Below are 14,986 nucleotides of genomic sequence, written 5' to 3'. Positions count from 1 at the left end.
TACAGACTCACACAATGGTACAGTCCTATACTTTTACACATTTTCTAGCAGTGAGCAATTTTGTTCAATCATTTCCATACACCAAATTTAACAGTTTTCATTCAAATTAAACTAACAATACACATCTTATTGTGTCCCAATATATCCAAACATTTCAAAATTTTAGTGAATGTACTTATACAAATACAGATTTTGATTAATTAGATACCATATCAGACAAAGTAAAATAAAACAGATAAGCTAAAGTACATCACTTCTCATGGGAATATAACACAATCACACAGGCTTTACCAATTTAAGTCTTAAAAATTGAATAACAAGCTACTAATAATGATATATTTCTGGAAATTTATTAACTATGTAACTGTAAACATAATTCATAAAAACATTAAAAGTAGTAACAATATCTTTTTTTGTACATTTTACTAACTATATAAATCTGTGTAAAATAACTCATGAATAAACTGACATTAGGCACAAAACTTTGTGTACATTTTATAACCTAAGAAACTAAAAATAACTGATGAATACACCATGACATTACTTTTGTTATGTTTAATTAAATAACTAACTTAAAAATGTTGTGATACTTTAACATCTCCATTTACTCAGAAATACCTGAGGACAATAAGGTTAAGATATATGGCATGTAAAAGCATGTTGTGTAAAAACATGCTTAAAAATATAAACACTACAAATGATAATTCATACCTTCAGTTCACTTTTTGCCACAATACCATATTCTTCTTTATCCAGAGGCTGAATAGTGACTTTATCACTTTGAGTACCATGTTGTTTACACCATGCCAGAAATCCTTCCCAGTGGTTTTGTCGTACTGGTAATGGCAACATGTACTCTATGACAAAAAAAATCATACATGAAAAAACTATCATTTAATATTTCTATGTAATTATTTATTATGGGTTAGAAATTTTGCAATTTTTGCTGTGTTTTGTAAACACAAGAAATGCAACAACTGGTTGTTGTTTTTCATACATGAAAAAACTATCATTTAATATCTCTATGTAATTATTTATTATGGGTTAGAAATTTTGCAATTTTTGCTGTGTTTCCTTCATCTTGGATTTATATTATCACAATTTCAAATCAACTTATCCATTACTTGAATAACAAAATCTTATAATTCACATACAACCATTAGGATAGAAACCACTATATAAAAATAGTTTTAATTTATTTAAAAAATTATAATAATAAAAACTTTATGTATATAGTGAACAAATAATTTTATGTACATTTAAACATAAAAATAAAATATATTGTTAAAATTAACCTCAGTGGTTAATTCTCTTTTACATTTTTAATTTTAATAAACTGAACTGCAATAAATTAAAGTTTCTTCTATTGCACAGTTGAACTATAAAAATGAGCTTTTTAAACTTTACATCATCTGAGATTATTACAGTAAATATTACTTATTACAGTAAGTAAGTAAGTTACTTATGCCTACCATAAGTAGACAGACAACTTAAATAAAATTACTTATGCCTACCATAAGTAGACAACTTACTTGCTCCAGAAGATTTTAACTTGCACTAACCCTATAAACCTTCTCATTTTACTTGCATTCAACAGTATCCTATTCATGAAAAACATGCATTATGGAGCACGTATATGTATAAATTTTACTAAATATTTATAACAGCATAGCAAGTAAAGAATACCATTGTAAATATGCAGCAAAATCACAAAAACATGAAAAAAGGAGTATCTAATGACAAGCCTATTACAATCAATATTCAAGTCATATTTTAGATAAATCAATTAAACCACAAGATATATCATTAAATCAGCATTTCAACGAACCTTTCTCAATAACACATATCTTTTGTAAAATCTTGTAAATTTCTCGATATTCTTCACACTCTTGTTTAGGATTCTGTGGTGCAAACGTTGTGCATTCTATACAAACCATACAAAACAATATAATGAGTATATACTTTATACAATTGCATACACATGGATGTAACATTTAAGAAAAGAAAATGGAAAATGTATCCATTTCATATTTTTTCAAATCATTTTATTCAGATATAAAAAAATACACTTTTTAAAATTCACTCGATGCTGTTGCCCAAAATAAATTACAAAAATACTTTCTAGCCCAGCTATGCTATGAAAATCAAAATTTACAAAAATAGATCATATTTTCCTTGAAAAATCTTCATAAACAAAAGACTTTTAATGAAATCAATTTTCAACATAACTAACTATAACAGATTTACTAATATATATTTAATAGCAATGTTTTAGTTAAATATATAAAAAGAAATGCATGTAACTTATACTGTTAAATGTGTATTGTAATATTCTCACCTATTCACTAAACTTGTAGAAGCTTCAAGTGTGTAAGAATCAATAATGTACTACATGTGTGTGTGTGTGTGTGTAAAATACTAGTGATTGCCAGTATTGTTGCCAACTGATATTAAGAGAATGGTTCCTAACATTTATATAAATTAATGCATCAAGAGATAATTCACTTTACCAGTTTGTTACAGTTAGCATATTACAAACACCAGAAACTTTAACAGTGATTAACATTTATCAGTTGGTAAACTGCAGATATTTCACCAGGAACATTTATAGCTTTTTAACATTACAAACCATTTAACTTCTGTAAATTAACATCAGTTTTGTTTTTTTGGTTGTTGTTTTTTAATTTCGTGCAAAGTTACGTAAGGGCTATCTGTATTAGCTTTCCCTAATTTAGTAGTGCAAGACTAGATGGAAGGCAGCTAGTCATCACCACCCACAGCCACCTCTTGGGCTACTCTTTTACCAATAAATAGTGAAATTGACCATCACTATAACAACACCCTCATGGCTGAAAAGGTGAGCACGTTTCATGTGGTGGGGATTCGAACCTGCGGCCCTCAGATTATGAGTCGGGGTGCCTTAACCACCTGGCCATGATTATTATTATAAATTATATTATTGCTTGTATTTTAAAATATATTTGTGTTGTAAGAAAGAAACCTGTGTATATCAATCTTGTTGGTAAATATCATAAATACCTAGATTTGATTAACTTCTAAATCCAAATTACAATTCAACTTAGTTTTGAGCTATTCCAAATTGTAATATGTAACATAATAAATTGGAAACTCAGCTGAGACTAATTATAATACATAACATGATAAAGAATAAATATTTTATTATCCTGCTACTTAGACATCAGTATCATTATGAATAAACTTAAAGAAATATCTGTTCCAAAAAAATACTTTTGAAAATTAAACATATTTTAAGCATTGATTAAATTATTGCCATTTCTTTGAACAGTACCTTGAGTGTCTTAATATAACGAGAAATATAACAGCATGTGCAATTTTTGTTTCTCTGTAAACATCATCAGAAATGGTTAAAATTAATACTTTCCAAACTGGAAATGTATTTCCAATAGTAATCACCTCCACTGACACTACAGCCATTCTTCAACATCAGCTTTGTCTACCTAAGCATTGGTCTCTCATGCTCCAATCATTTATACCCCACACAAATGCCCTTGGCAATACTTAATTTGCAAATTTCTCCACCTTTGTCAATGCACTCTCTATCCTGATACTGTACACATGCACCTCACTTAGATGATGTAATCACTTTTTTAAGACTTAAACCAGCTCTTTGTAGGGAGGCAGAAGTGTCAGTGGAGGTAAGTATTACTGGAAATACATTTTCAGTTTAGGAAAATGTTAACCTCTAAAACATACTTATCATCCACTGATAACATAGCTAGAATCACAAATTAAGAATGTGGAAGGGATGGTGTAGGCATGGTGCAGACATTTTTTGTATACCAGTTGTATACCACTTTGAAAATTACACTACCTCCAGAACAGATACATTCTTCAGCCCAAACCTAGTTCCTACATCAAGGGTGAAATAGTACATTAATCATCATTAGAGATCAGCCCCAACCAAATAGTCAAAGTTTCACAACTCAGGATAAGAATTCAATGGTCTTGCAACCTATATTCCATGTTGGTGGCTAAGGCCATTGGACTGTAGTTTTACAGATATATATATAATTTTGATTGGATCCCAACTTGTAGCCACAGAGTGACATGTTTTGCACCACCAGAGTCACAAGAAGAAAACAAGCTACACCATAGTAGACAAACTTTCTCCTCCACCTTAAGAAGTCCAAAAAGCAACACCCCAGATTCCAAATGTTAGGATCATATATGTTGTACTCAACCAAAGCAAGAGAACTCATCTGGTCTGGAGTTATAAACATTTGTCCCCACTCCCCAGTCAAGTGGGCAAGAAGTATTCCACTTGCCCTTAAAATCATGGTGAAAACATGAAACCTGTGCTCAATCTAGGAACTAGGATAAGTCTAACATTGTAAATTATATGGAAACAGTGAACCTCCTCCATGTACAATATATGAAACCAAAATTGATCAAAGAGAAGGGCCACACACACCTCAACTGGACAACACAGTGTCAAATTTGAACTGAAATTATCAGTAAGCTCCTGAGGATGCTGGTGTCAAACCTAATAACTAAGTAAAACATCCAAAAAGGGCAAGCAGGAGTGCCCCCAACTTCACCCTCTTCTCCAAGATTGAAGGAACACACACTGAAGGAAAAGTCTCTGTCACTGCTCAAATGACTGGAAACTTGGTGTGATAAGGGCTCCCTAGCTCCACTAATAGAATCTGGAAGGTAATGCAAATTTGGGAGTCCTGAGGAACAATGCTCTGGAAACAGTGCAATAAGTGAATCATATTCAATAAATTTTTAAAAGCAAACGAATCCCAACTTATTCAATTGGACGACTGGCAAGGACAGGCTGAATCCTTTTTAGATTTACTCATGATTGTCCAGAATAATTTGGTAATACTATCTGGGAAGTACCTCATTTCTACAGAGCTTGTAACATGAATAATCAAACCGGTTGCTAATGTGGAATTGGACTGAAAAAAGCACACATGTCTGGGCAACACTTGCCACAAAGTGGGATCCAGTAAAAGTAAGATGGAAGGGACCCTGGAAAAGGAAAAGAAAAAATTACAACAAAAGTATCCCTTCCTTCTTGTAATCCAAGAGATGTGAAAAATGGTTATGGTGTAGATGAAACTTCCAGAATAAATCTGCCAGAACATGTAAAGAACATGAGAGAAAAGTTTTTGGGAGAAGTGTCAGTATTGGCCCAAACAAATTGCCACATTGGATAAATAAACTGATCTGCAAAAAAAACAAACATGCAACTCAGAAGATACTTCACTTGTAAAGACCATAATATGCAAAATGGATATTTTTAAATCCACCTTTAAGGAATTGGGGAAAATCTAAGGAAAGTGAAGGATCCCAATGAATAACCAGTTAAGACAACCACTACAAAAAAGGTTAAAGTAGGTCACAAAATACTTTCAGATCTGACAGCACAAAACAAATTTTCAGCCTAAACCAAACTATTAGAAAGGAGTAGACACTAAATAGCCCACCTTCCAGCAACAAGGGAGAAGTAGATTCGAAGTGGACAAAGAAAAGCCCCAAAACCTCACAAATTCAAGTGATTGAAGAAAATGAGTAAGATCCAAATTGGACTCAAGAAAAGCCAACTTGATAAAAAATAATAATAATAAAGGTGTCAGAAAGCAAAATCAAAACTCTTCCTAGAGTCAACAAAAAAAACTTCAGAGAAAATACCTCAGGCCAATTTAATGTCTCCATCTCTCAATGGATAAAAAGAAACAACCCCAACCCAAAGTGCTCCCCCAAACCGTAGAGAGACACTAGCTAATAAAAGAGGTATAGGGGAGGTCGGATAATGAGACAACACTTCACACCCTGTTAGAGAATGTGACCAATGCTTTGATGAGAAAAATTGAATACATTATCTAAGTGAGGTGCTTATGTACAGCACTAGGATAGAGGGCACATTGACAATGTTAGAGAAATTTGCAAATTAAATATTCCCAGAGAAAGTCAAGAGGGGGTATAAAAGACTGGAGCGTGAAAAACCATTGTTTAAATAGGCAATGCCGATGTCAAAAAACAGCCACACTGTCAGTGGACATTAAGTACATTTTGGAACAGTTATTACACACTCAGGTGTATGATTTTTCTTATTAGTAAAAACTTAATAATGCAAGTTTTAAGGTGAACATTGGATATACAAGACTGTTTGGTTTAAGAAGTATTATTTAGTTTATTTAGTGATATGATATTAATGATTATTTAGTTTTCAATACAACAGTGTTAGAAGCAATTATTTTAAAGAGGATAGTTGACATATTTTGTTACATAACTTGGTAAGAGCTGCACAGTTTTTGTACATAATTCAACTGCTGTAATTTGATGTCACATTACTAAACATTCTGCTTTTTTTTTGTTGCTTTAAGTCAGTATTTTTACATCAGACTCAGTTTGTGGAAGTTCTAGTTCTCAGAAAACTCACACATATGGGCAACCAAGTAAGCAGTAACAAAATTCAGTCAGAAACTGTTAAATTAATGAAAGTGAAATTAAACTGTGTGATTGTTAGTTTAGTAAAAAAAGACAATATTTAAAGTGAGTTTCATATTGGTATTGTAATAAAGATAAAGGTGAATAATTTGTTCTGTCAGTCCAAAAGTGTGGACATTGATGAAAAGAAAACCATAAAATTATGGTAACCCATGGGTAACAAAAGTGAATTGATTATAGATTATAGTGTGTAAATAAATATAATGTGTCTCATTAATTGGGCTCTAAAGTAACTGACGCTGCCTGTGTGGACTTTTCACAAGGAGAATTAGTTAGTTTTAATTACAACAGTGATATCTTATAGTGTAAAGAATTGTTTACATACATTTCACTTGTTTAAAATATATTTTTAAAAAAGTAAATTGTGTGCTGTCCATTTATTGTTTGAATTTATCACCAATGAGTCACAAGCCCCTACTGTGAAAGAATTCCAGCCCACATTCAACACTTGGCAATGAGTAGCATCAAACATTTAAACACGTACTATTCAAAACAGTGATACTACTACTCTGAGAGAACCATTATAAAGGAACACAAAAAACCTTTCTAAAATAATAAATGAAGCTTCTACTCTAATATTCTTACTATATATAAAATCAAATATTATTTTTAAAAATATAATATCTTTATTAATAAATATAACATTTATTGAATAGCTAATACAAGTTTATTACCTATAATAGTTAATTTTCAATTAAGATGTGAAACCTAAGACTTGAAAACAAATGTGTAAACAGATAGATACTCACCTTTCTATAAAACCGAGAGTTATTACCTTGTATCACAGCCAAAAACATTTTTTTCTAACATGCTAGCCTCTGAATAAAACTAACACCTATATGTAAGAATGTGTGCTATGCCAGTCTCTAACGTAATCAGCATCCTCTATAACCAGCATTTCCTTTGAGCGAATTGTGTATATCAAAGGCTTATTCTTGGAGAAACAAGACACATCAGAGGTTGGAAAGAAGGATGGGTAAAAATGTGAAAAGATTTTCCACCTGAAATACATTTTAATAAACAGAAAATGTTAAGAAATGCTAGTTACCTCTTCACAAACTTCACCCTGATAAGATGGTGAAGATAAAGAAATGAACTCCTTTCTAAGAATATAGTAGTAGAAAGACAAAACTTGTATACCATTGTGATTCACCATATGGTACACAGGAGACAACACACACCTCATCAAAAGAATACACTTTGTTTAGTAGAAGTGTCAAAGCAAAAGTTACTCTCACTTGTACTGATGCATAGATGAGTAAAATGTAAAGACTGTTGAACTAGTTTGTACATCTCATGGGATAATAGAGCATGTAGTGTGGTTAGGGCAATAAGACAGGCTGTACACTATGTGCAAAATACTTTCCAAAATATGCAGATGCAAGGATATATCACCTTGAACCTGCATTCTGAGGAGAATGCAAGACCTATCAAACTGGCACAGTTAGTGGAAATGGTCCAGTGTCATGGCATGGATAGCTTGTACTATAACTCCATATAAATACACTAGTCTTACTTCTGATACAGTGGATGTTTCCACTCTGTGTCATACCAGTGTGGTTACACTGACTTGTAATGTAACACACCATATCAACCACCCCAATGACTTAGACAGGGAAAGCAAGGGTTCTCTTTTTACTCCCCTGGAAGAAAATAATGAGGATGAATTTTTGTAGAGAAAAACACCAAAGTGCATGAACTAAACAGGAGTTTTCTATTATCTAAATAAAGTCCAATGTTTAACACTTCATTATTCCTGACTCAATGCAATATTTCCTAGGAGGCAACAACAGTCATATGGTGGTTTCCACTGTCTCCAGGATATATATATATATATATGCACAAACACACACACTTTTCTCTCTCTTTCTGACAGATTAAGGGTTTTGTTTGTTTCTGTGAAATCAGTAAGAAAAAACAAATAACCAACAGCTCAAGAAAACAAGAGGTGGAAGAAATAGCAATGTGTTATTATACTATTAGAGGTCATTCATATCGATGGCTAACTTTAACAGAAATGACATTAAAAAAAAATCAAAGGAATCACTTCCCATCGAGGAAGGAATACGGTAGTAGAAGAGAAAATCCCACATTAAAAAAATCAAACTATGTTTAATATCTTCAAAAGAAGCAGTACAAGAGAGATACCAACAAACAGCTCTGGAAGCCAAAGGATGTCATCAAGGTAAGATCAATTGCATAGAGAAGAAACAGAAGGGAGAGTGACTGGACAAAACATCTAATCATCTTCTCAAACAGTGCAAGTCTTTGGGAGGAAGAAGCAGTGAGGAAAGAAAATCAAATGTCCTTGTGGAGCAGATTGCAGAAAGCAACCAACTCAAAAATATTAAAATGTTGTATACCACAAGCAGGAGAAGAAATACCTTTTAAAGAAAGAAAAAGCACAGGACACAAAGGTTCAAAGAACATACAAGATATCTGAGACCTAAATACAGTCCAAAAAACAAAACAGAAAAAGAAGGCAATGACTGAATATATAGGCCCATAACTGGTCCCTAAGAACCATAGGAAAATATTAAATGTTTTCAACAAAAAAACACTGTAACAAGCAACCAAAGAGAGACAACCTTCAACAACAAATAAAAAAAAAGGAAAGTGAAATAAAGAAGATTCAGATGACTTGGAAGAAAGGGATAGCAAATAGATCAGCATTGATAAATTAGATTCAGAGGGAATACTGCCAAGGCCATGGAGTTTGGGACTAGTTAAAAGAAAAGTGAAAGATTGGTGTAAAAGGGAAGCTGCAAATGCACTACTTAAACTCCCAAAATGTAAACAGGTCTACAAAATCATAGGAAATGTGAATACTACTCTGTCTGAAGGATTCAAAGCTACCAGAATATGAAATGCCAATAACCAGATGTTGTTGTTTAAGTTTGAAAGTGGAACTCAATAACAAAAAGCAGATATGTTAATAGTAAGTACCTCTTTGTCAGCTGATGTAAGAAACTACAATAGACTTACTGAAGTCGATCATATCTGGATAATCCAATAGTTGTAACAAAAGATGGTGCCAGCTCCACTGAACTGGCCATACCTTAAGGTACTTGATCTTTTAATACTTAAAGAACTAAGGCACCCAACCTGGTTATAGAAGTATCTGGGAACAGGTGGAAGTCTGAGTGGGATGACAAAAGATAGGTGATTACAGTTGCATGGAAAATTATGAGCAACAATAAAAGCAAGAGGAAAAGAGATGAAGTTATATGTACAAGAGAAAAAAGTGGATCACAGGATATATTCCAATTTTCCAGAATCCACTACAGGGGACACACACACAAAAATATAGACAATTTTGTGCATAGGAAGGAAAGGAGAAAGGAGAGCCTCGGAAACCAGAAGATCCATGTTTTGGAAATATAAAGAATAAAGTTGATATCCACTCATCAGACGAGATGAAAATTGTTCTAAAATGAATTAGCTACCAAACAGGAATCAATACCGACTGAGAAGTCTAAATAAGCAACCCAAATAAGCAGGCTCTTAAAGAAGAAGGAGGCCATAGGAAATGATGCCTCCCATGAGAGAGTTGTAAGTTTCTAAATTCCTAGATAGGTGTGGATAAGCAGACCTAATATGTAGTCTCTGTGCAAATTTCTTCATAATTTAGTGGAAAATAGACAGGTGTGAGACCAAAATGACAAAGATGACTCCTAAAAGAAACCCTTTGGGACCCAAGAATCTCCTGCCAAGGTGGACAAAGCCTAAGAGCCAATCTCCAATATGACTAAAGCTGAAGGTTGGCTTAAAAAAAAACATCTGATCAAAGAGCCCCAAAATATTTGGACTCTTAGAATAAGGAAATCAGAAAAAGGCTTAAAGATGACGAACTCCCCATGAAGGTTTGCATAAAGGAGTTCTTCAGAATAAAACAGTGTGAGTATAACTTAAGAAAACACAGTACCACAATAAGGTAAATCTCAGAATCAAAGGAACTAATTGGACAATGATTGAAGAAGAAAACAGAGCAGTATGAAAAAGAGATTAGTGAAAACTTGCCCCAGTAAAGCATTTCAGAGCCTCAGAAGGATAGGGTAACAGGATCAAACTAAGAAAGCAAGTTAAAATCAAAGAGCAGATTGTGAATAAAAAAAAGTCAAACTAAAAAGAAGAAAAAAATGCCTAAGATGGGAAAAGAGATTCAAGAAATATGAACACTAGAAAAGAGGAAAAAGTCCAAACACAGAGAAAGAATCTTAAGTTCTGAAAAGTATAAACTGAAAGAATCTGCAATAATACACACACACACACAAAAGGAAGAGGGTAAAAACAGTAAAAACATTTTAAAAGCTGAAATGTGTGCAAAAAATGTACTAAAAAAACAACTGGAGTAGAAGAACAAATGCAACATACAAAAGTTTTCAGAATAAAAGAGGATAAAAGTAGGTATCACCTCTTTCCAGTCAAGGATACAAGAACCAGAAGCAAAGGCAGGTTGGGAAAGAGATGGTCAAAGACATCTAATGACAAGCCAGGCTCATCACAAGGCTCAAAGGCAGAAAGCAGTAAAACTCAGGTCCAAGATAAACCAAACACATGATGTACAATTGTGATAACACTGTTCATCATCTGATTAGTTCCAGATGCCAGTGAAAGATATTAAATCTACAAAGGAGAGTCCAAACTTTGAGAAATTTCAAAAACACCAATATGAGCAATAATATTCATGAAATTGAGTTCAGGTAGATTTTATCAACATTATTTTTTAATTACATCTGTTATTTTTTACATTTAGCCTTCATAATTTTCAATTGATGAAATCAGTTAGTATTAAAACTCAAACAAAGGGTCAGTAATGATACGAAAAGTCCTGTAAAAAAGCCCTACTAGCACTTCTTAAAATTTTGTAATTTAATTAAGAAACCTAATTTAAGCAAGAGAAGATCATAATTTGCATTAAAAGATTTAAATGAAAGTTTAAGAAAGATAATACATCAAATGTTCATTGTAAGTACTTAATAAGAAGCAAAAACTTCCATAATTTTTAATGAAAAATCCATCAAAATTATCAAAAGTTTAAAATAAGAGAAGAATTTCCATAATTTGTAATTCAAACAACAACATTTAAATTACTAGCACTGCAAAGAAAATAATTAAAGTTTGGAATCTGTGATGTTTTCATGTACATGGAGGAATGTTACTCTTCTGTTGGTGGAGACCTATGTTATAATTCCGGTTTCATCAAAGACTGGCATATTTCATATTATATGTATATAAAAGTGAAATTTCATTCAAATGCCGTTATGTGGAGAGATAAGTATCATTTCTAAATATTGTTATTCACTCCTTCCATGATTTTCCCACGATAATTCAGACACCCTCCACAATTAAAAAAATATATACTAAAATTAACTGGTTCTCACAATGTTTTTAATTATTTTCTTATATTTATTGGCATGTTATCATGTATTATTATAACAAACTGCCAATTTTTATCTTTTCCAAAAAAAAACAAACCTGACACATAAGGAGTTAATAACATCACCTGAACAGCTTGTATAACCAAAGTTACACATTAAGTTGTATAGCAAGTTAACAATATAATGCACATACAATATTTTTTAATTAGACACCACAATATCATAAGACCAGAAATGCAAATTACTGGCCATTCATTCCATGTTGATAAATAGAGAGTTGGTACAGGTAGTTTTACCTCATTAAAACTAAAGAAATTTCACTTTCACATGGAGTCTTCTCACTATAAACAGCAAGGGAAGTATACCACTGATATTATATGCTGTTTCTGGAATATTTTTAGTGTCTACATTCACACTGTAAATATGATGCATTTTCCAGGACCATCCCACACGTGCTCAATAAAACTAAGATCTTGTGAACATGCATTCAATCAATATCTTCTTCTTAAAGAAATATGTCAACCAGCTAAGCATAATAAGAGTGTACATTACCCTTTTTTAAGGCCAACAGCATATGCCAACATAAAAGTTTATTGAATATGGTCCCTATAATGTATTGTATTACTTAGTATCAAGATATATGATGATGAAACTGATACTTTTAACCAATGCTTATTCCTGCCACTAAATTTCACTACCATCACTATATCACATTATTATTTGAAAATGAGGTTCAATCTAGTTCAATATTCTCTCCAATCAAGTACACACTTATTATTTGTCTTCAAGGTGAAGAAAATACACCTGTACAAAAAAGAATATTGCTTCAAAATGTTCATTAGTCCAGTGTATATGTTCTTCAGATTGTTAGAAGCAAACTATCTCAAATTGCTTTAAACAAGATTTACCTCTTTAGTAATCAAGTCAACTTTTTGAAATCTGTTTCCAACCATTTGTACATACTTGAATATTGTTTAGTTATAGATTTAAACAATTTATTAAATCTTGGAGCAGGCATACTACATTTGCAATGAGCTAGTATCAAAAGATGACAGTTCCTCTTTTGTCTTGTGAATGAATGTTTGTTCTGCTATGATATCTGAGTAACTGAACAATTAACTGGGAAGTTTTTTACATTCTACTATTAACACCTTGTATCAACTCATAAAAACCTGGTGTGATATTGGCCAGTTTTCATTTCTACGATGTATTCCTATATTATATAGCATATAAACATCAAGGGACTATCTGGTTCTTCAAAGCTATCCTTGTACATCTTCCCTTAAGAACAGTAATAATTTAAGCCCACTCCCCTCTTAAATCCTGACCTTTATTTCAGCCAATGGCAACTCATTCCATTAATCATTCATTTTGCTAAAAAATTTTTTTAATTGGAGTCTAATTTACAGAATATACAACTAAGAAATCTGATATTTTTATCCTCTCAATTCTCCTAGATAATCTTGAAGTCTTCTACAAGTTCAAGATCACCTCATATCCTTCTTAAGAGAAAAAAAAAGATATCATATCTTTATAACCCTTCAAACCTAGAATTCAACCTAGCAGCACTCTTCTGGATCATTTTAAGTAAGGCAGTATCCTGTCTTAGATAAGTAGATATAAACTGTACACAGTATTCCACATGAGGCCTAACTGGTGATTCACATATAGGTAATCATCATTTTTAATAAGTAATCAATATATCTAAAATAACATCCTAAAATTATATTTGCTATTAACCATGAATTATGAACAATGTGAAATAGTTTAAAGTGATAACTGATATAAATATTGAATAGGCTAAATGAACAATTGCTTGCACTTCAGATCACAAATACTAAATGATACCAAATTTTCATGATACTCAGCAAAAAGTATCCTAAACAACATACTAGACAAATCTTGAAGTTATTTTTTTTTTAATTATAAACTTAGAAAACATTATAATTAAGCATATAAAACATCATATGCTATAAAACACTCATTCACTACAAAAATAAAATTAGATGCAATAAAAATCTGCTTTCACCAAAGAATAAAATCCTGATTTGGTGGAATTTACATTGCCTTGGTGATTTATCAACATAAAACATGTAAATGATCATGAAATACTCGGCAGTATTAAAATATTATAATCAAGTTTAATATTAACTGTTATAACAAATAAAGCCTTAAATCCACATGTATTGAGAATTTCATCAAACAAATGACTGTTGTTCACATACTTTGTAGAACTTGGTCCACCAATTCATTAAGTTGAATTCTAGTCTGTGGCAAAATCTTTTTTCCTCTGAAATTCAGGGCACTCTTGTGTTTTTTCTTGTTTTTTGCCATTTTTCTGTAATTATATTTTAGATTTTAAATTATTAACATGAAAGCCAGGTTCAACTTTAAATTAATAAAATTTAACCAAGACCCTGTTTCCAGATGATTCATTTCCTTAAATGTATTGATCTGTTGTTAACTGGTTGGATACAGGGGTGAAATTCTACAGTACTTTATCAGTACTAAGTACCAGAACTTATTTAAGCTACTTTTTCAAATATGTCTGCTTTCCATTAGATCAGAAAGCATTTATTCATTGACACTCAAATTGTAATTTTATGTTTATGTACATTTTATATTCTTTTTCAAAAACAGGTTCACTCCACCTAACAGAATACTCTTTTTTTTCTTTTCTTTTAGAATTTCACACCTGATTAAGTCTCAAAAGATTTGATTTCACACACAACCCTGTGTATCAAAAACAAGGAAAAAATAAATATATTAGTAACAGATTAATTTTAATTTGCATTACACTAATCTTTAAATACATATTTATGTAGCTAGATTTTTCATTTAATTATGTATTGTGAATTTACAAAATAGAGTTAAAATCTGAAAAGAAAAGAATAACATGCAAAGAAATTGCTATTTATTCTATACAAAAATTAATCTTTTAAAACAATTTAGTGATGAATTAATAGTGTGAAACAATGAGGTGTATTACACTTGGTATTGAAAGCTACATGCACACTTTAATGTTAGAAGTATTTTTGATAAGTAGCACTGTTACCTAATAATATGTAAACAAAAAAATTCCACTTCAGTTCTACTGCAAAACA

General features: G+C 31.7%; 1 protein-coding gene across 2 annotated transcripts in view; it reads right to left on the bottom strand.

The window, feature by feature from the left end:
• Positions 1 to 14,986, bottom strand: part of LOC143252019 (actin-histidine N-methyltransferase-like) — a 67,147-nt gene that overhangs the window by 45,072 nt on the left and 7,089 nt on the right. For both annotated transcript variants that reach the window (XM_076503542.1, XM_076503543.1), the window contains exons 2-4: positions 14,108 to 14,220; positions 1,829 to 1,924; positions 712 to 857 (exon numbers count right to left, since the gene is read on the bottom strand). In XM_076503542.1, coding sequence (XP_076359657.1) covers positions 712 to 857; positions 1,829 to 1,924; positions 14,108 to 14,220 — 355 coding nt within the window. The remainder of the gene's footprint in view (positions 1 to 711; positions 858 to 1,828; positions 1,925 to 14,107; positions 14,221 to 14,986) is intronic.

Source organism: Tachypleus tridentatus, chromosome 6, assembly GCF_004210375.1.
Source record: "Tachypleus tridentatus isolate NWPU-2018 chromosome 6, ASM421037v1, whole genome shotgun sequence".
NCBI lineage: Eukaryota > Metazoa > Arthropoda > Merostomata > Xiphosura > Limulidae > Tachypleus > Tachypleus tridentatus.
The sequence above is the reverse complement of the archived record's forward strand: the minus strand, read 5'-3'. Positions and strand labels throughout refer to the sequence as shown.